The 22710-nt window shown below is 44.4% G+C and overlaps 1 protein-coding gene across 1 annotated transcript in view; it reads left to right on the top strand.

The window, feature by feature from the left end:
- ttc7a (tetratricopeptide repeat domain 7A) overlaps positions 1-22710 on the top strand; it is a 47584-nt gene that overhangs the window by 8348 nt on the left and 16526 nt on the right. Inside the window, exons 8-18 of the mRNA XM_037465188.2 lie at positions 2140-2203; positions 2313-2450; positions 3920-4003; positions 4709-4813; positions 6893-7010; positions 7507-7564; positions 7760-7832; positions 7926-8086; positions 17617-17733; positions 18390-18517; positions 19713-19847. Coding sequence (XP_037321085.2) covers positions 2140-2203; positions 2313-2450; positions 3920-4003; positions 4709-4813; positions 6893-7010; positions 7507-7564; positions 7760-7832; positions 7926-8086; positions 17617-17733; positions 18390-18517; positions 19713-19847 — 1181 coding nt within the window. The remainder of the gene's footprint in view (positions 1-2139; positions 2204-2312; positions 2451-3919; positions 4004-4708; positions 4814-6892; positions 7011-7506; positions 7565-7759; positions 7833-7925; positions 8087-17616; positions 17734-18389; positions 18518-19712; positions 19848-22710) is intronic.

A 22710-nucleotide genomic window follows, 5' to 3' on the forward strand; every position in this document is an offset into this window, starting at 1 on the left:
AGGTGTATCACACAGTTGTATCACACAGGTGTATCACACAGTTGTAACACACAGGTGTATCACACAGCTGTATCACACAGCTGTATCACACAGTTGTATCACACAGTTGTAACACACAGTTGTAACACATAGTTGTATCACACAGCTGTATCACACAGGTGTAACACACAGTTGTAACACACAGTTGTATCACACAGGTGTATCACACAGTTGTATCACACAGCTGTATCACACAGTTGTAACACACAGTTGTAACACATAGTTGTATCACACAGTTGTATCACACAGTTGTATCACACAGCTGTATCACACAGTTGTAACACACAGTTGTAACACATAGTTGTATCACACAGCTGTATCACACAGGTGTAACACACAGTTGTAACACACAGTTGTATCACACAGCTGTATCACACAGGTGTAACACACAGTTGTAACACACAGTTGTAACACACAGTTGTATCACACAGCTGTATCACACAGGTGTATCACACAGGTGTATCACACAGTTGTATCACACAGGTGTATCACACAGTTGTAACACACAGTTGTATCACACAGGTGTATCACACAGTTGTAACACACAGTTGTAACACACAGTTGTAACACATAGTTGTATCACACAGTTGTATCACACAGCTGTATCACACAGTTGTAACACACAGTTGTAACACATAGTTGTATCACACAGCTGTATCACACAGGTGTAACACACAGTTGTAACACACAGTTGTATCACACAGCTGTATCACACAGGTGTAACACACAGTTGTAACACACAGTTGTAACACACAGTTGTATCACACAGGTGTATCACACAGGTGTATCACACAGTTGTATCACACAGGTGTATCACACAGTTGTAACACACAGTTGTATCACACAGTTGTATCACACAGTTGTATCACACAGGTGTATCACACAGGTATATCACACAGTTGTATCACACAGGTGTAACACACAGTTGTAACACACAGTTGTAACACACAGTTGTATCACACAGGTGTATCACACAGGTATATCACACAGTTGTATCACACAGCTGTATCACACAGGTGTAACACACAGTTGTAACACACAGTTGTATCACACAGCTGTATCACACAGGTGTAACACACAGTTGTAACACACAGTTGTAACACACAGTTGTATCACACAGGTGTATCACACAGGTGTATCACACAGTTGTATCACACAGGTGTATCACACAGTTGTAACACACAGTTGTATCACACAGTTGTATCACACAGTTGTATCACACAGGTGTATCACACAGGTGTATCACACAGTTGTAACACACAGTTGTATCACACAGTTGTATCACACAGTTGTATCACACAGGTGTAACACACAGTTGTAACACACAGTTGTAACACACAGTTGTATCACACAGGTGTATCACACAGGTATATCACACAGTTGTATCACACAGGTGTATCACACAGTTGTAACACACAGTTGTATCACACAGGTGTATCACACAGTTGTAACACACAGTTGTAACACATAGTTGTATCACACAGTTGTATCACACAGCTGTTTTAACGTTTGTTGCCTCGTCTCTGCATCAGCCTCTTTCCCGGGAGGCTGTGCTCGTTGTTGAGGCCCTGCGAGCCATTCTTAGTCACCCTCACATGACTAATCCTGCCCACACCATCATAAGTGAAGATCTAAATCCATATCTGAGATTAGAAGGAGGGGAGGAAGAGGAGATTTCACCCCGAGGAGTAGCTGCACTTGAGCATTGTTCATGGCTTTCGTCTATTTCCTTTTTGGAAAAGGCCGTGCGGGTCCGTTAAACGTGTCCTTTAGTGTCCCAACAAATGTGATAAATGAGAGGGTGGGAGTGGTGGAAGAAATGAAAGACCCTGTGTGTGTGTGTGTGTGTGTGTGTGCGTGTGTGTGTGTCTGTTTGTGTCTGACATCTGAGTGTGCTGTTTTGCGATACACCCAGTGTGGCCCGTGTTGTGTTACTGCACCTCAAGTGAGACAGAAACGAGACACTCCCGGCAATCTGGAAATCTACCTGTGGACGTGTTGTGTGTGTGTGTGTGTGTGTGTGTGTGTGTGTGTGTGTGAGAGCCAGAGGGATAGACTTCCTGTTATTGGTTCTATTTCCTGTTTCTTGTGTCCCGGCAGTTGCTTCTGTCCTCAGGACGTGCTGGAGGAGGCTGTGTTGCTGCTGCTCATCACAGAGTCTATGGTGAGACACACACATGCACTCCCCGAGACCATCAGTATCACCTCATTTTCCTTCTTTAGTTTCCCTCCTGCCTCCTCCTCTCCCTCACTCGGTGTCTCTGTCCGCCCAGGCCAGCGGCGAGGCGGTGATCAGTCGGCTGCCTGACCAGGCCGAGGCTCGCGAGGCCAGCCTGCAGGACGCCAACTCCGTCTACGACCTGCTCACCATCGGCATGGCCAGGAGGGGGCAGTACGGCATGCTTTCCGAGGTGAGCTGACGCCCGAGCACATGCACAGAGGCTGAGGCGCAGGATCCATGCTGGAGGTCTGTGGTGAAGCACAAGCGCAGAGATGTGTTAGCGAGAGCTTTGCCAAACTTCTTAATGTACGTCCTTAACACTGAGCAAAGGGATTAGGTGTCTCTTTCATCTTCTTCTTCCTCACTTTTTTGTCTTCATCTCATTCCAAACTCCTCCTCTATTTACTCGTCTTTTCTTTTCTTCCATCTTTTTTTTAAACACCCCAAATGTCACCTTTGCCAAGATGTAGGAAGTTAGGGAGGCGGAGGCTATAGTGGTCAGCTAAAATTAGGTTAGTCCAGCTGTCTGACTGATTCATAGATAGCATCAGTCATCTTACAAGGAAGCCCACGCACACACTCACACACATTGAGGTGGTTCTACTTAGACCAGCGGATCAGTTTGCTGATAAACGAGGCCAGTATGGGACATTTATTAAGAATTAGATGTCAGCCGGTCAGTGCCATCCATCACTAATATGAAGAATAAGATTTACAGAGATTGATTACAGACTTACTGAAGCATCAATCGATCAAGGAGGCAAGACCGGGTTTTATTATCAAATTTTCAGTTGGAGGACACTGAGGCGGTATTATTTTGTTGGATTATGATAATGGATTATTGCCTAAGGGCAATACATGGAAGAATGTTTAAATCACACAATCAAGCAAAAATATTCAATTTTTAGTAAAAGACTTGTATTCAAAAATGGTTTTAACAAAAGTACACTCTATTACTACTCTCCGTTAAGTATTATCATTTATGTTGAATTGTTACGGGCTCGAGGTAAAGATAAGACGGGCAACTCCTCAAGTCACACAATTGAGGTGCAAAACAACTGCAAAAAGATAAAACAGTTAGAAAAACCGTAGCAAAAAATGACTAGGAAGTGACAAAGGTGGAAAGGTCAAAGGTAAAGCACCGTCCCGCATGTAGCAGCAGCAGTGACTTGTCTCTGCACTTGACCTCACTACTAGTATTCCTTCATGCTTTACAGCTTGTGAGCTCTGTGTGTTTCCAGTGAAACAATGAGCCGCGCTGAGCTCTATTCCTCGGGGAACGCTTGTCTGCACGCTATGCGATCAGCAGCCTCTCTAATATGTGCCCATTATTTCAGCAGAATATTAGCCAGAACTTTTATCCTGGTTCCACATGACCGACAGCACCTCACTGAGCGCCGCCCCACGCCTATCCGTTGCTTGTCCACACACGCATCAATCCCGTTTTTATGTACAGAAACGGCGCTAAGTGGGTGGCGGCTGGTGAACGACATTTACAAGCTGAGAAAATGTGGTTAAGAAAAGTTCATCATGAGGGATTCAATGTAATGTTCCAAGCCCTGGCTGGATTGACCCGGCCAGACTCCTCCACATGAGCATCCCGTTTATCGTGAATTAAACCACTAAGACGTGCTGGTGTGTCTGCATTTCTCCTCGCAGTGTCTGGAGCGAGCCATGAAGTTCTCATTCAACGAGTTCCACCTCTGGCACCAGCTGGGCCTGTCACTCATGGCGGCCGGGAAGGTGAGCTCATTGCTCCTTATAACCAGTGTCAGCCTCTTTCTCCACCCGAAGGCGACACCCATCTCCTGCCGCACCTCCGGCCTGAACACACTGCCGCGCACCTCCCTCGCCCTCGTGTGCAACAAGCAGGGTAGACGGAGCAGTCTGCTTGGATGGGTTCGACGATTGCAGAGTAGATTATTTGCAAAAGGGAATGCACTAAAAAGGAAGAAAATGAATAATGTTGAATCCGTAATAATCGTTGAAATGCTTTGGACATTCCTCAAATGGGATTCCTCTTAAATAGCTTGCCCACCTTCTCTCTCTCTTCCCTCCTCCCTCAGTGTTCATGTGTGTGTGACAGAAAATAAAATAGATTTTGCAAGGGTTGGGTTGCAAGATAAAGTGACACTGCAGATCAATGGAGAGCTCCAGAAATAGGCTGCTCCCTAGAAGGAGAAGGGGCCTGCCTCGGTGTCGTCAGATCCGCTTCTATTTAGGGCCAACCGGGGTATGCACGCATGTGTGTGTGGTCCATTAATGATTGACCTACATGTATTAAGTGACTGTGTGTCTAAATGGGTCTATTAGTGGTGTGTAAGGACAGCTAATGTGTGTTTGATGCACTCGCTTAAATGCGATCCATGTCATCTGGGGCTGCACGATAATGACTGTCAATGAATCACACTTTGTGTGTGTGTGCATGTGTGTGGGTTCCTTCTCCAGGGGGTTGGTGCTGTGTCTGTATTTAAGGAGTGTGCCAGGATGAGACCCGAGGACCCCTCGCTGCCCCTATTGGCTGCTAAAGTCTGCATTGGTCAACTGCACTGGGTGAATACTAACTAAACTTTCACATACACTTGCAGGACAATACACATTATACACCCACACACAGACACCCACACACACGTAATCAAGGGGTGAGGTTTGTGAGCCTGAGGCATGTACCCAGGTTTTTGCTATATATTTCAACAAAGTAAATAAAGTCAAATCCCATAATCTCGTGAAAGGGGGACCTTAGATATCTTTTATCTCTCCAGAAATTCTGGAAAGACAATGTATGACAAGTTTAAACTGCTCACAAGTTGTGTGCATCCACCTGTGAAGTGGTGCTTCCATCAGGATCTCGACATGATTACTTTGGTGCCAAACAAAATATCCACGCTTTTAGGGCTCTGTCAACGGCTGCTTTGGACCGAGGCTGAACTATCTCAAACAATGACCCTTTTGACCCCATCAAACACTATCGTCAATGCAAGCGAGATTGAACATGCTATCAACTAAGAGTTGCGCAAAAAAATTCATTCGGCCGGCTAAACATGAGCATGCGCTTGTCCTCTCGAGCAGGTTAGCGCGTTGCGATTAGCGCTGAGCTCAAAGCCCGCTGTCCTCCGTGCTAGGAGGATTTCTGGAGGCAGACTTGCTGTCAAGTTCAAACGCATTGTTTTGGCGCTTTGAGCATCACAAGCGGATTATATGGGAGAGCAGAGTAGACATCTGTTTGGCTGCTCCCCCCCAAACGAGCCAGCTCACACCAAAAATGGATATTTTGGGGGTTTTGGGGTGCCTTTAAGACGTCACAAGCAAAAAGCAGGGACTTGTAACGGCTCACATTGCACAGGATTACAGGCAAAGAAGCAAAGATACATTTTCCATCTGAAAGTGCATTTGAACTTTGGCTTCTAGACGATTAGTTGAAAGGTGAACGGTGAGAATTCTGATCGTTTTCCGCGTTGTGTGGCGTCACACCACAGCTCTAATGTTTGGGTTTGATACCCGGCCAGCGTGGATATCGGTCTGCAGCTCGTGATCTGGGCAGGAGGGAGAAAGTCAACCGCAACAGTGGTGTTAGCGGTGAGAGAGAGAGAGAGAGGCAGAGAGAGAGAGAGAGAGAGAGAAAGGGGTCAGAGATTAGAAAAGAGGAGCTAACAGGGCGAATGGAGGGAGAGCACATCTGTCCGTGGCCGGAGATCACGGGAGGCCGGAGACACTAAGGAGCTTACAGCCTTAATCACAATGGGACACTGTGGCCATAGTGCAGTGGGGCATTACATAAATGGGCCACCATTACCCACGATCAGCTCCACTAGACTAGTCTGGACTGTTATCTAACCAGCAACATTTCCTTTATTGTGGCGGATGGACTCAACCAAAACTACAAGTCTTTCACATTTTTTTTGACACTCCAGAGAGATCCTTTACATGTAAAAAATCACATTTTGGAGGGACAAACGGCATCACTCAAGTGCCGCTCTTAAAGCAGAGCCCTTTTTTTCTTTCTTTTTTTTGTGTTATTTCCTGGAGAGCTGTTTTGCAAATTCAAGGTTCTCACTTGACTTCAACTACGTCTTTAAGAGGAAAAACAAACAAAAGAAACAACTTAATCCTCTTAAGATGCACTAAATGACTATTGTGTGCCGGATTCACAGAAAGAGAGAGGGAGTAGCACAGAGGGGAGGATGAAGTGAGGAAGAAAAAAGGAGGAGGAGAAGGATGGAGTAAGAGCAGTTGGCTTGCTGTTGTACTGGCGTGCCGTCGAAGGTGTTGAACCCTGTACGCCCCCCACCCGACCCACCCGCCATGCACACTGTCCTCCTCAGCTCCGCTCAGCCGCACACAGCCTGCCCAGTCTGCAGGGTGTGTGGGCAAGCGCGAGTTTGTGTCCTTCAGCACACTCTGCGTCGTCCTTGAGTCTGCTCTGGACCGTCCTCACGCTATACTCACACCGGGCCTCTGCCACTAATGCCTCCCTGCCTGCACCTCAGCCACATCAGCATCTCCTTCATTGTCTTTCCTTTCATGCGACCAAGGATTCACGGTTCCAACCGTGCTTATTAGTACACACAATGAACGGAGCCTTATTCGGTCGCTCATCGGGGTGCATGTTCGTGTGTGTGTGGCTGTGTGCAGTTTGAGGAAGCCGAGGCTCTGTCACAGAGTGTGGTGTCCATGGGGGAAGAAGCCGGAGAACTTCTACCTAGGGCCTACCTGTCCTTGGGACTGTGCTACAGTTTACAGGCCTCTGATGGTAAGGACACACAAACAAACAAAGGTGAGAGTCAGTGGACACCAAAACCCCTTTTTTCCTCCACGGTTCCTCATCCAGACTCCTCTACAAGTCAACATTTCACAGGATTCAGTGCATTAACACAGCAGCAAACGACTCCTTGCTACATGAAGACTGAGAAGAGGACAAAGTCGCACGACAATCAAAATGCTTCCAATCTCACACAGTGCACATTAAACGGAGTAGTTCAACATTTTGAGAAATTAGACAAACAGCTACACAAAAATAAATCAGCCCTTCACACGTATTTGATATAGTGAATAAGGGGGGAAAACATTTCAAAGTTATTATCTTTGTATAGTCAATGTTTGATTTGTCTTGGCACTTCATTTTTTCGAATTGTGAGGAAAAGTAGAGCCCACTTGGCTTGCATTTGACATCTGAAATGAAGCAATGCTGAAAGTGTGTAGAGTAAACTTTGAATTCTGCCCCCCCCCCCCCCCCCCCCTCTCTAAAGCAACTCTGAAAGCTGATCGGGATGAATTCCACAAAAAAGCACTGCGAGTTTTGAGCAAGTAGGTTCCTGTTCAGTTCTATTCTCATTTCAGCCTTTCCTCATGTTCTTAAGCTAAAGTTTCGTTCATCGTGTTTCATTTGAACCAATGTGATTCATTTACCCCAATCAAAAAAGTTCACTCTTCCAGTTAAAAAATGAAAAAACTTTGCTAACATATTGTGAACCATGTGGGGTTTCTCTCTCTCCATCACAGGGCTCATTCATTAGACCCCCAGGATGCTCAGATTGCTATGTACCTGGCTCTGCAGCTAGCACTTGTTCGACAGGTAATACAGTTTATTTATGTCATGATCAACAGACATTAGTCATCAGGAAGCCATCCATGTTGTAATATCTGATGATGGGTGTGTGTCCGGCAGGTGTCGGCTGCCATAGAGCCCTTGCAGGCGGCTTTAAATCTCCGTGGAGACGACTTGCACTCCCTCCACCTGCTGACTCTGCTGCTGAGCGCGCAGAAACACCACCGCCATGCCCTGGACACCCTGGGCCTGGCCCTCAGCCAGCACCCTGGCAACTTCAAGTAAAATCCTCCGTACATTCCCACTCACACAGGCAACAGAAAGCCTCATGGGCCGTGTTGTGGTACCTATTAGATGTACCTTTTTTATTTTATGTTTCTGTGTGTGTAAAAGTAGGGGATTGCGTATCTCAGCTGGACTGTGCTGGAGGTCGGGCACACAAGCACACAAGCACACAAACGCGCCCTTACAATGACGCTCCACAGCGGAGGCCTGTGCCCCTCAAACACTGTTGTCCTTTTCAATACTGCAGCTCTGACCTGATTCATACTGAATGTAAGGCAGGTAGGGTTGCAGATTTTGTTTCTCTTACTATCAATCCACCATTTCACTTACATTTTCAGTGTTGTTCATTGTGTTATATTTGGCAAGTTTAACAAAGTACATCTGAATTGGTATAAAGGATATAGATTTTCAATTTCTATGAATATAATTATCAACAAATACATAATTAATTCTACAAAAGGTTGCTTTTCAAACAAATATTCTGATATTATAAAAACTATACACATTTCATTTATTAAATGGCAGTTTTCTTTTATTTCTTAACATTGTACTTTCCCCCCCCCAAGTTGTATTTTTGTTGAAGCATAAAAAAAACTTGTTTTATCATTTCATCACATGTCACATGAATTTCTAATAAGAATCCAGTTTCAAACTAGAAAATGCATTTCCTGCTGAAAATGCGTTGGAATGCACAAAGCTGAAATTAATTTCAGAAAGTTGCTTAAAGATCAGAAATGAAGAAATTAATTCTAAACATTGCTGAAACAAATGAAATTGGAAAAGCTTAAATGAATTTAAAAATTGCTGAAAATACAGAAATGAGAAAAGCTGAAAAGAATGTCAACTCCGGGTGTTAGTGGGGTTGAAGGGGGGGGGAGGTCTTTACCGCTGTCAACCCCAGGTGGTAGTGGGGTTGAAGGGTGGGGTTCTTTATCACGGTGAAGTGCAGGTGGATGGAGACCGGGGGTAGATGGATGAGGGGATGAGGTGAGAGACGAAGGAAGGTGTTGTTACTGGTGTCCAGTCTCAGGCACGTTGATGTTGACTCCCTGGAGGGTCTCCTTTTTCTTTTCTTCTCTCTATTTCTTTGACTCCTGCATCTTGCGCCTCATTGTCTCCATCTCCGTCTGCCGGTTCTGCATCCGTCTCCCAAAAATGCCTCTCTTCTTTTTTTTAAAGTCAAGGCAGATGTGAAAAAATTCAACCGCAAAAAATTCAACCACAACATCCGGGACATCAAGGACGAGCAATCGATTCTAGATTCAAGATCAGGAGCGTGTGTCAAGCAAAAGGAGCGAGCACCCAATACAACTTCGGCTTGTCGGCAGCATTTTAGCCATGTCCAATAATAATGGGGCTTTAACTCTTGTGTGTACCTATGTTTGAGGTACAGATAATCATTGAGGCTTTTATTTTGAAATAATGGAATTGGGTGAGGGGGGGGAGGTTTGGGAGAGAGAATTTTTCATTCAAACTCAATGCACTTGGTAAATGGACTTGTATTGAACAGCGCTTTTATAGTCTTCTGACCACTCAAAGCACATTAACACTACATGACATCATTCATCCATTCATACACTGATGACAGGACCTACCGTACACAGTGGCACCTGCCCATCAGTAAATAACATTCACACACTATAGTCACAGCTAGAGGAGCAATACTGGGGTTAAGTGCCGAAGGGTCACATCACCACGCGGGTTAGCCGGGCCTGGGATCAAACCGCCAACCCTCTGATTGGAGGACGGCCGCACGTGTCTGTTAAAACTAATATTTAAACTAACAAGGAGAATTCCAAAAGGTGTAAAAAAGTGTTTCCCCTATATTCAATTAGGGCCCCAAGAAAGTATGTTTTTGATGTTTACAATTATCCACTATGGATGAGAATCGTTTTCCTGATACCAGTGCTAAAACGATCGAACTTTTAAAACAGTGCCTGAACCAATACATGACGCTCCTGGTGTGTCTAGATGTATCAATGTCATGATTGCAGAAGGGGGGTATTGCACAAAAGTAGAATAAAGAAATCAAGGCTAAGTGATTAAGCGCCGTGGGCTCCTGAGAAGGAGGCGCTAGGTCGATTCATGTGCACATAGCTGGGATAAGTGCACGTCCACAGCTTTTTTAAGTAGACCACGCTATCAATCATAGATTTACTGAGGTTGAAATGGAGAAGACGCCGCACGCAGCGCATTTCTCACCCGCTGATCAGCAACTGATCACCATGCAGGCTTCACCCCAGCTTAGGAATTGGCCCCAGGGTGGGACAACTACTGACTCCGTTCCACCTGCAGGAACTGTCCTCATCATTTTTCAGTACTGCGCGTCAAACCCAATCTCCATTTGTCAAATATGTAGAAATCCTCTATGATGTAACACATTCTTCTGTGGCCAGGGAAGGTAATAAAGATGTGGTGAGAACTTTGTGCTGGTCTCATCAACTATATTAAGTTGACGCACTGTTGCGTAAAATAAAGACCAAACGAAAAGAATCAAACGATCTCCTGTCATTCGTGTAAGAAAATTAAGTCACGTGTCTGCAGCTCAATGACAACAGCGAAGGAACAACGTCACACCCCTGGTTTACAACTTTGTACGGAGGCGTTGCCCAAAGAGCGACGTGCTGCTCGGCGTGAGGAGCCCGAGAGTGAGTTGTCTCACTCTCGGGCTCCTCACGCAAAAAGTAAATAACTGTGGGAGATCAGCAGCTGCAAAGGCCCAACTATTTGCTTCAGATGCTCGCATTGTCCCCCAAAGTTGGTCAACATTTATAGTGGAATCTCATATGTCATATAGGAAAGTAAAACCGTTATCCAGACAGTCATTTTAACCATATTATGGAGGTGCATTGCATCAGCCTTCTGATGTGTTTTCTCTACCCGGCAAAGCATTTCATAATACAGCCATTTGAGGTCAGTGTTGGCTTCCACGGTCCTGGTACAGACAGATGGGGTGCATCCATACATCAGGAGAGGGAGAGAGAGGAAAAGAGCACAAATGCAGAAAAGCAAAAAAGGTGATGAAACAAATGAGGGGAAGGAAGAATGTAAGAGCCCGACAGGAAGGAGAAGAAAACTCAGAGACGGAGTGGGTGGGTGCAGGAGAAGACGATGGCTTCATAATTACTGATTGCTGATCCGCACTATAATGATAATTGGAAGATGAAATCTGTGCTGTCTCTAAATCACACAATTAGTCACAGACACACGCGCGCGCTCTCACACACACACGCACACACACACACACACACACACCTCTTCCATGGAGGCACTTGACTGCTTTGACCCATTTAAGAGCTCTTTTCTGGTCTCGGCCAATCACGTCGCTCTCTGCGCCAGGAATCCCCATCACCCCGGTAACCATGAGGTCGTATGGGTAGAGCAGGCATCCTCAGTTGTTGTTCCCAAACTGTTGTTAAGGAGCAGTCAACAGACATTTAGTCAGTGGTTAAGAGAGATGCAGATCTATAAACCAGCCGTGCAATGAGAGGCTGAACAACAGTGAATTCGTACTAAATGTCAATTTACTGTATAACCTCTAGGCTTCATTGATCTTTCTTTTATTTTGTTAGCCTGTCGTGCTCATAAAACATATTTGCCCTGAGCCATGTGTAAGCCGGAGAGAGTCAGAGTGGAATTCTGCACAGGCCTGAAACGTTAAACTTACCCTGACCTGGCCCAATTTCTTTGGGCCCAGCTGGCCTGGAACACACAACACAAGCTTTTTCATCCTCGCAAAGGCTGGTTTGAGTGTAGCTTTGTCTGCTACTTCACTTAACTGTGACTATTGCTGGACATGTCATACTGTAGCATTTAAAATCACTCACCTCTCACTGATACATTTGAGTATACCATGGTAGTCGATCATTTTGATTGCGCTGATCAACATTTTCATTAATGGAGTGGGGTTTTCGACACCTCCATACACAGAATAATCATTCAGACATTGTGATTCTCCACAGCTCTGCACCTTATTTAAACATATAGCATAGAGCATTTAGCTGTTGGAGGCCTATTTATTCATATATGGACAATTCATGTATTAACTTTCCTGTTGGAGCAGGAATGAACCATTTGGACACTACATGTAGCTACAAAGACAATGTTCGCCACTGTCTTTATAGCTTTATGGCTCTTTATCAGGGTACAGCTGATAGAAATTACAACTGAAACCCACAACATGCACATGGACTTTCATTTTAACTGGGCCAGAACATATAAGTACCCTCTGGAACCGGTGGGCTGAGCCCGAGGCTCTGTGTCGGAGAATGAGCGATTGAGACAGAGAAATGAAGGCAGAGAGAGAGAGAGGGGGGGGGGGGGGGGGGGTAGTGAACGGAGGTGTATTTGCTCAGTGACAAGCTCACTGAAGATCATTTGCTCTGGATGTGTGAGCGAGTGTTGCAGATCAAAGCTCGCTCTGCGCATGGTGCTGGGCATGCCGCGACAGTCGTGTGCTTGTGTTTGTGTGTTTTGTGTGGAGGGGATGGGGGTCCGTGGGTGTGCTTGTCTACTTGTGTGCCAGATTGTAATCTGGCACATACGCGTGTGTGTGTGTGTGTGTGTGTGTGTGTGTGTGTGTGTGTGTGTGTGGGGGTGCATGCATGTGTGTGATTCTTGTTAGCCGCTGCGTCTCTGCACCGCAGCAAACTGTCAGCTCAGTGTAGCACTCTGAAATTCTCTTTCCTTCTTTTCTCCCTCATCCTATACCCCTGGCTCCTGTCTCTCTCTCCCCTCTTCCTCTATTTCTCCCTCTCTAGATCTCTCTCTCTCTCTCTTTCTCTCTTACTTCTCCATCTCCTCCTCCTTTCCTCTATTTCTTACTCCCCCTCCCCTCCTTCTCCCCGTGTATCTCTCCGTTTCCCTCCTTTCTTTGAGATTTCAATCACCTAGTCAACACTTATGCAGTTCGATGTGAAACAGGATTCTGCTGCAGATTGAGAGAGCTGAGGCAAGACAGGAAGAGGGGGATGGTTGTGTGTGAGTGTGTGTGTGTGTGTGTGTGAGAGAGAGAGAGAGAGACAGACTCTTGCAGTTTGTATTAAAGAGAATGATTAATCCGGGCCTTTGATTCTGCATTCATCTAACGGGATGTTGCAGCATGAGCAAGTGTGTCTGTGCACGTGCGCATTTGTGCAAGTGTGAGTATGAGTGTCCACATGCTTCCCTGGTTTATGGCCTGCTACACTGAGCAAGTCTCCACAGGCGCGTTTGTTTTAATCTTTAATCTCTATGCATGCATTGTGTATACACTATGCATATATGCATACATTTTATATATATATATAAATATACCATGGCATGGTATGTGTGTGTTTGTCGGCAAGCGGCCATCTGCCTGCAGAGAATCCACACTCTGCTGTGTGGGCGTGCAGGATGAGTAGTACTGTAGATGTACCACTTTTTCAAGGGAACATTATTAGCTATTTTTATTTGGAGTTTACGCTGACACTCATTCGCTGGGCCACCGCCGCCTGTTTTGAGTTTCTCCTCAAACGACGTGCGCTCCCTTTACACACAGACACAAACACACACACACACAGCTCACTTCACAGGAGAATGGAAATGACATTTTTTTAAATGGTGTGTAGTTTTTAAGTGAAATTTGTGGAGCTCCGAGGGAAAACACCGACTGTGTGCGGTGAACAACAAGGTGGATAACACTCAGTCTGTGGATGAGTTTGATCTATTTTATATTGTTTTATATAATGTACAGAGTGAACACTATTTGTACTACTCAAGCTGGTTTGAATATGTAATTTGATTGCAAAGTAGTAGTAACTTCTTTAAATAATAAACTATTTTTCCAGATTTTTCCAGATTTTAAAATATATTATCAAATCTTATTTAGTTTGCTGATTTGCCAGCTGAAAATAGTGTTAACTCTCCTTTATTACATGTGGCCGCTGGTTGACAAAGTGTTTTTTCTCCATTTTGTTTCACCATTTAGATTTTTTGTGTGAACAAAATCGTGAATGTCGCTTTAAGACTTGAAGCATGAATTTGGGGGCATCCGGCGACGAGGCTGCAGATCCCACTAAATGCTTCACACAGTTCCTTTAACATAGAAACACCGGACCTTCCCTGATAAGCATATTGGTTTATGTCCTTCAGCTATTTCAGGCTGTACATTACAATACACATCAGCTGTTGCCATGGTAAAGAATCTAGTCAATTCCAGTGTTAATTTTGCCAGTTATTTTTGATTTAGTCTTAGTCTTTAGACAAAAATCCTTATTAGTTTTAGTCACATTTAGTCATTTTAATCCATTTTAGTCGACAAAAACTAATTACATTTTGTCCAGTTTTAGTCACATTTAATAGCCATATTAAACTCCTTTTCTTCCCTTCTCAGGCCCAGGGTTTTATCATTTTAGCGTTACCATGCCCCTGAATATCGGCATCTTCCTATAATATGATAGGAAGGTGCTTTCAGATTTAGCGACCTGCGGGTGGCGACAGATCATGTGACCTGCTGGTCATATCATAGGAAGGTGGCTACATCAAAAGAGGGACATATGTATGGACCCTGCATGCTAAATAACTGAAACAAAACGAGAACTCATTTTCCGCCGGGGTGGGGGTAGTCGGTCCGCTGGCTTCGGTCGGTCATCAAAATATTGGCCAAATGACTCGTTTCATACTTTATGAGCAAATAAAGAATCCCTTTGTGTTCATTTCTAAAGCCTCGCATTAAGACGTACATCCCTTTATTTAAGACGCTGCGCTACTTGCAGGTCGCTGTGTTGTGCTAGATCCTCAATCAAGTTATAAAAAATAATTTACAGCAAACCCATGGTCATGAAGATACTCATTTAACGTTATATGGACTTTGCATGCCGCTAAATACCCAACTGAGATCGGCTTGTGCCGTTCTGACAGAGGCACCTGCCACTGAGCACTTTCCGCACTCGGCGCTACTGAAAGAAATATTGTGACTTTGTCAATTGCCAACAACGTGTCATTAACGAAAGTTAGAATAGATTTAGTCATAGTATTTATTTTCAAAGATCCGTTCTCTTCCCGTCTTAGTCATGAGGAAAAAGGTTGTTAACATTTTTCGTCTACGAAATTAACACTGGTCTATTATAAGTGAACCGATTTCAGCAGAGATATTTCTTGCCCAAAGGCACTACGGGAGTCTATGTGCTCGTACCCTCTACCTTTTTGCAAAAGGCTGACACATTTCTGTTAAACTATAATACCAGAGGTGAGTTTACAGTGTTCCAAGCTAATCCTGTAGTGATTCCTTCAGGCACAGTAAGAGAAGTCACTTCCTTGCACGCATGATATCCACCTACTCCCACCCCCACAAACACACACCTTGTCACATCCCAACACCGGGATGGGTTAACACCCATAGCACTGCTTCTAAATGCTCCGCCACACTGGTAATGGGTAGTCTGGAGACACACACAATCACACACCCTGGTGGACCCCTGCTGGCAGGCGTATCCTTAACACAGCGTCCCTCGGCGGCGCTTGTCATCCGCTGTCAGAAAATCCAACCCCTTCCTCCCACACACACACACACACACACACAGGTACACTATACACCTTCAAGCTTGTCTATTGATCACATTTCCCCCGTCCTTCCTTCTATTTCTCCTGGAACCGGAGGGGGCTTCAACCACAGAGGCGCGGTGGACAGGACAGCGAGGCAGACGGGCCTTTAGATGCGGCCAAACCCCGTGTTCTCTGTGCCTCTCTCTCGTGGATGAGTGATGCCTACGACGAACGGGATCCTCTGAGGGCCCCTCCTGGCAATCACTACACACACACACACAGTCACATCAGAGACTCCCATATCACTTAACCAGTTGTCTTCGACTAAAAAGGTTCAGAGCGGAAACACTTTATGGCCTTTCCCTCATCAACCACTCAACACACAGATGGACTCGTAGGGGTGGTTGTTGATGACTGTCTTGACCCACTTCGTGTTCGCATCGATCCAACTGTGCCTCAGTGAGATGTCGACGGGTCCCGAGCACTTAACACAGCTAATGGGGGAACATACACAAGCGCGACAAAAAAACGTGTATATGCAAGTGCGCATGTGTATATGCGTCTTTGCTTTTGCAGCATGACATCAGCCAGTTTCTAGGGGCGTTGCTCTGGTAACCGTAACCTGAGGCATTATGTTTTTAGGGTTCCCATTTTTCAGGCCCATTCTTGTGTGCACACAGTGTCTCTGCAACTGCTGGAGAGAATTGATTCAAATTGGATGCAGGCGTCCATCTAGACTAGTGATTAGGGGTCAAGGTCAGTGTGACTCCTCATCCATCCTTATGATATCTATGGATATCTCGGGAAGGCCTGCAGGGTATTTCTTCAAATATGGCACCAAGGTCAACCTACAAGAGCAAAGAGTAACTTCACATCCCGGCCCTTCTCGGGATGTCTCAGAAACACCTTGATAGAATTTCTTTACATCTTAGCGAAACGGACTCAAGGGACCGTGATTAGAGTTTTGTGGTCAGAACTCGCTGTGACCGTGTGATGAATATCCTTTGATTCAGTTTGCTCATGAAATAATGTCTATGCGTAAATTACAGTGCTTAGAAACAACATAGACTGACAGTTTTATTGTCACGTCAGGGTGGCAGAAGTCGGACTCAAACGCAGACTTGAGCACAGAAATACTTGAATTACCAAAATCAAAAAGGCTAGGGGCAAAACACAGAACAGGAACACACCGGGGAACACATAGAATGGACCGACAAGAGGAAAGATACACACATGGTTAAAAATACACTGGGAAGGTGCAGGTGATTGGACACAGGTGGAAACAATCAGGGACACAGGAGACAATCCCAGGGGATGACACGAGAGGGCAGGAAGTGAAACTAACCCAGGTACAACGAGGCAGGAAACTACAAAATAAAACAGGGAAGAAAGCCACATGCCAACCGTCACACTTATGGCATTGTGTAGTAACACATAACAAAGCTGTATTGAGCCTAAAGTGAAGAAGTAAAGGAATGTAGGGAGTGGTTGTATAGACAGGAGTGGCCTGTGGATAGCAAATGCTCAAGAAATCTCTGTATCACAACATATATTCTATTAAAATTACTTTGTCACAACTTAACAAATCCTGGTGTTCTTCGACACAGCTTAAAGGTTTTCTGAACATAACAGACCTCACAAATCACGGAACTGGCCCTAGCTCTAGATTTTGTCGTGGTTTTAGAGCAGGCCACAGTTGCAGACAAAGATGAAGAAAACTGTAGACAAACTGACAATGAAAAAATGACAAGTGGGCTGGTGTAAATAGGGCCTGATGAGGAACCAAGGGCTGACAATCACCAAGGTGGAAAAACAAACAAAGGCAGGAAGACAACAGTGACAAGGACAAGGGTGATAATAAGAACAGGTTTGGACCCACATAAATACTCCTGCAGGCTAACCAGTTTACAGTTTCATGTCCGTACGGGAACAAAAACAAGTTTGTGATGTGGCAATAACGAGCCCAATAAGAGTAAACAAAGAGGTGTAATGTGTGTGTGTGTGTGTGTTCATTCTCTAGTCTGCTGTTCACGAAGGTGAAGTTAGAAGAGGTCCTCTTCGGCCCGGCGGCAGCCCTACGGACCTGTGAAGAGATGCTGCAACAGTGGTTGAGCCGCTATGACGTCAGCCGCTCCAGGTGAGTGTGCGCATGCCACGTTTTGCGCTGGTGCACCCATGGAATGTGGTCGGTCTTTGTTTTTTGTGTTTGTTTGCATTTCGGACATGGCCGTGAATAGTAATGTTCCATGTGAGCAGTTCTGAGATATTGAACTTTAAAGTTGTCACATCTTATACGGTGAAACTGATATGAAGGACGGTTGTGTATTATTCATCATCACAACCCTGAATATATAATAACCTGTATATAACATTTACAGGTTTCTAGAGCACACGCTTTGGATAAAAACATATGAAATATTTCCTTACAATGATGAGGTTCCATCTCCAAAGGCAGTGGTTCTCAGCTGGTCTGGACTCACCACGCAACTTAATGACAAGTCGGGACCCAAATAGGGGAATGTTTTTAACACAAATGTATTTAATGGAAAGATGGTGCAGTTGGATCCTGAGATAGAATATAGATATCACAATATTCTACATCATACAGAAAAAAACTATTTAAATGGTAAACCAAAAAGACGATACCTTACAATAATTAGCCATTCTCAATTACAATATTAAACAAATTTGTGTGTGTGAAATGCCGGGCGTCTTCTAGCACAGTGGTTGTTTAATTGGGGGTACATTACATTTAAATAAAACAAATATTTGATTGTGCTGTACTCGTCGCAGTGAGACAGATGACAGCAGCAGCCTTCCGATGGCCGAGCGGACGGAGGTCAGCCCTGGACCCAGGAAGCCCTCCATCCACCTGACCCTGCCCAACTTCCAGGACGCCTCCACTAGTCTCTCTCTCTCTGGTTGAAGTCTTTCTTAAACACGTCTTCTATTATTGGATACATTTGTGCATGAAAGGTGATAGTGTGGGTCAGTCCCAATCTCCCAGCATTTGATCTTTGGCAGATTAAAGTTCCTCCCCTACGTTTCTAGCAGGGTCTCGAGGGTTAGTCAGCTCGCCACGCGGTCGCCGGAAATCGATTGACGCTCCGGATATTAACTTGTGTTCAAAAAAACCTTGAGGCTGGAAGAAAGGATTCCAGGATTCGTTAAGTTATAATAATGTGTTTTTAATAAGAGATGGTGATACAGAGGTTACTTGAGCTTTCACAGTCCACAGGCCACTGCTGTCTACACATCCGCTCAAAACACCAACAAACTTTACCTACATAGCAACATTTTGGGCTGATTTATTTAAGATTATTAAACAGGGACAGAGCTGGCTCTGGATGGTCAAAAGACAAACTTGACACCATCGCTCCGTCCTCTTCTCTTAACCTTAACGTATACGTTACATATAAGTTTAAAATTACACAAAAGCATACTATACAAAATCTCCAGTCTTATCTGGTGGCCTCCATTGTGATTTACCAGGAGGCCCTTTGTAATACTTCCTACATTCCATGTAAGTGTACACCACTAATAAACTGTCACACTCGGGCTGGGGCAGGTTGCAGAGCGCAGAGTTTCTTGAACGAAGTGCTCTTTATTAGACACAAACCAAAGACGTGCTCCAACGACGAGGGACATTAGACAATGACGCGACAAAGGACAACAGGCACACAGGGCTTAAATACACAAGGGAGGTGCAGGTGATTGGACACAGGTGGAGACAATCACGCAATCACAAGACAAGGCAGGAAGTGAAGTTAACCCAGGACCACAAGAGACATGAAACTTCAAACTAAAACAGGAAGCGAGGCCAAACCGTGACATAAACTTTTAGGCTAAATATGGTTTTCTTTTATGTTACTGATACACAATGTCATAAAGCTCTCATAAGGCGTTGTTTACGACTATCTGAATATAGTAGTTTACACTTTCTTCATAAAAGATGGGAGCCATTTCAAAGGAAAAGAAGATTAACACACTCTTCACATGGAATGAAAGTTACTTTTTTCCTTTGTAATGGCTCCCTTCTTTTATATTTGAAGGATTTCTCAATTAAATGTTTTACGGCGGATCTGGGAAAGAATATTGTTTCTCATCCCTTCACAGGTTCGCTGAGCCCTTCATCGATCGCAGTGTCTCGTCTGGAAGCTGCGCTATCGGAGGTGTCCGACCTCAGCTCCGTGCGTCGCCAAGGACCCACTTACATCTGGACCACCCTAGAATGCATTTGGCTGCAGGCTGGTATGTCAACAAAAATGTTCTTCAGAATATCTATTTGTTCTTGTTTTGGGTTCATGTCAGCCAGTTGCCATCCAGCAGGCTGACCGTGACCAAGGATTGTTTTGCAAACTGCCATCGACAGTTAATCAGATTCCATCATTTTGTGTTTCTTATTGTTTTTCAACTGTGTGGATAATCCTGTGTCTGTGGATGCAAGGCATTAGATACATGCCAATGTCAGCATTCCATCATGCTCCTGGGGCCATGTAGTCGTATATGAACTGTAACAACACTTTTATTAGCCGGTGAGTTTAATCAACCCTTCTACCACACTGAACTATTAGCTGTGTAACACGGGGTGAATGTGGGTGAGTGGAGAGCATGGCCGTCTGCCAATCAGAGGTTTGGTGCTTTGATCCCAGGCCCTGCTAAGCAGCGTGACGATGTGTCCTTGGCCGAGACACAGTTACAGTTTTTCCCAGTTGCTTAAACACATTTGTCGACTCCGACATCACATTTTCAAAACAGATAACACAAAACATTAAAAACATGCAACCAAAGCAAATACTTCCATCAAACACCACAACTTGGTCACATTTTTATAATTTTTTAAGCAATAATTACACAATGGACAACAAAATAAAATATACAGCCATCAATATATTTTTCAAACTCAAATGTAAAAAAAAAAAAAAAAAGGACACAAATGTATGTAATGCCCCCCCGAAAGGCACAAATGCAGCATTTACTATAACAGGAAAGTTAAGGCACAGTGAGCTTTAACTGCTTGCTCCTCTCAGGTTGGGGAAACCTGATTGATGTCAGACTGGTGGGTGCAGGTAGAGGCAGGCACATCGACTCAGACACAGAGTTTTAACCAAAAGTAACTTTTAATAATTCCAAACTCCCCAAAATACTAAGGGGAAAAAACATGTGAACAAGCGCAACATGCAATGACGTGACACGAGACAAGAGACACACGGTGACCCTTTCTCAATATGCGTTCTTGAGTGGACGTTTGTTCTCGTGGACTCGTGAAACGTCATCAGTCGCAGCCCGAGTACTGATCCAATTCTAAAGTCCGCATCTGGCCGAGAACGGTCATAATACCCGGATGTGACTCGCCCCGCCCATTTTACCGGGCATGCATCGGAGCAGGGTCGTCTGTTCTTGTGAGAGCCAAATATCCCAGAATGCATTTCACCTCAGCAACAGGCAACAAAGAGAGGGAAACAAACACAACTTCATGTCGAAGTTTTTAAATGCTACTTTATTTAAGTAACGTAATGTCATTTTATGACTGAAGTTAGTTTTGTATAATAGTTTATTTTTTGTTACTGTATCCAACCTCCTCCTCCTAAAATGATAAAGCTAATTATTTTATGACTGATTATATACAGTATATGGTGATCAATATTATATACCATTTCTAATTTTAAATAAAAATGAAACGAAAGCTTGATAATAGTAAAATACTCAACAGTCAAGAACTATATTAAAACGTATTAGCAAATCCAACTGACGTGGTGACGTCATCAAGTCAGCTGCTGTTCCAATTGCGGAAATGACCGTTCTCGGTTCTCCCGAACCTCCGAGTCAGGACTCCCGAGTCAGGACTCCCGAGTCTGTTCTCACGGGAACGCAAGTCCGTTCTCGCCGTCTCGGGTATTGAGAAAGGGCCAGGGCTTAAACACACTGAGGAGGTGCAGGTGATTGGACACAGGTGGAAACAATCATGGACACTGCAGACAATCACAGGGGAAGACAGGACAAGGCAGGAAGTGAAGTTAACACAGGGACACAAGATACATGAGACTACAAAATAAAACAAGACATGGAACCAATGACGTTTGACACTATAAGTAAAGCCGCTTTTCTGAAACCTTTTCTCTCTGTGAAGATGGACAAAAGCGTGATTTGGTTGGGTTTTTGTCTTCTGATATTTAGACCACGTTAGACGGCGTCCAAAAACAATGATACTAAGACAAGTAAAATCTATGCTAGATTATCCCAGAGAAGCCTGAGAAAAGTTCAGATTTGCAAAAAAAGATATAATCTTAAGTCTTCTTTAAATTTACATTACTCATTTTATTATATTAGCAATAAGACAATAATTCCCTTCAGCTAAAATGAGAACAATGTATTCTTTATCAGGCACCATGCAAACACACACACACACACACACACACACACACACATACAAGCCAATGTAAAATGAAGAAAAGCTTCATTGCCTGATGAGACGCCCTGGAGCGAACAAAGTCGGGTTGACCGATTCGCTCCCAGACCAATAACATAGAAGTGTGGTACATGAATGAAGACTTTTGAGTCCATTGTTATTGCAACAGTGCTGACATAACTAACAGCGTCATCATCAGTAACCCATGATTAGCTGGCCACACCAATCATCTTGAATGCATGAGCAGCCGGACCGGATTTGTCAACAAAGCATAGAGAAGCTCAAAATACAACACACAGAGAGGGTTTGGATCCCTGCACCTTTAAACACATCCAGATTAAACTAGCACACAAATGTAGAATATGAAATGGCAACTTTTGAGGGAGAGTCTCCACACAGACTGTGTGCTGTGCAAATGCTGCTGTGAAAGCTGTCTTACGCAGCTTGTTGACCTGCTTACAAGCTTGGTTGAATTTTAATCTCTCTGGGGAGTGAGATATATCGTTTATGCACTCGGTACAATGTGACCACACTTTTTCTTTCACATTCTGAGGACTGCAGTCACAGAAATTCTCTTCAGGTCGCCCACAGTATGCTGGAATGCCCTGTGAGATGAGACACGGGATGTCCATATACAAAACAACTAAGTTTGTAACCTTGTTTGCCGTGTATGACGGCCTAACTATTTGTGATTACTAGAGCTAT

The sequence above is a fragment of the Pungitius pungitius genome, chromosome 13, assembly GCF_949316345.1.
Source record: "Pungitius pungitius chromosome 13, fPunPun2.1, whole genome shotgun sequence".
Lineage (NCBI taxonomy): Eukaryota > Metazoa > Chordata > Actinopteri > Perciformes > Gasterosteidae > Pungitius > Pungitius pungitius.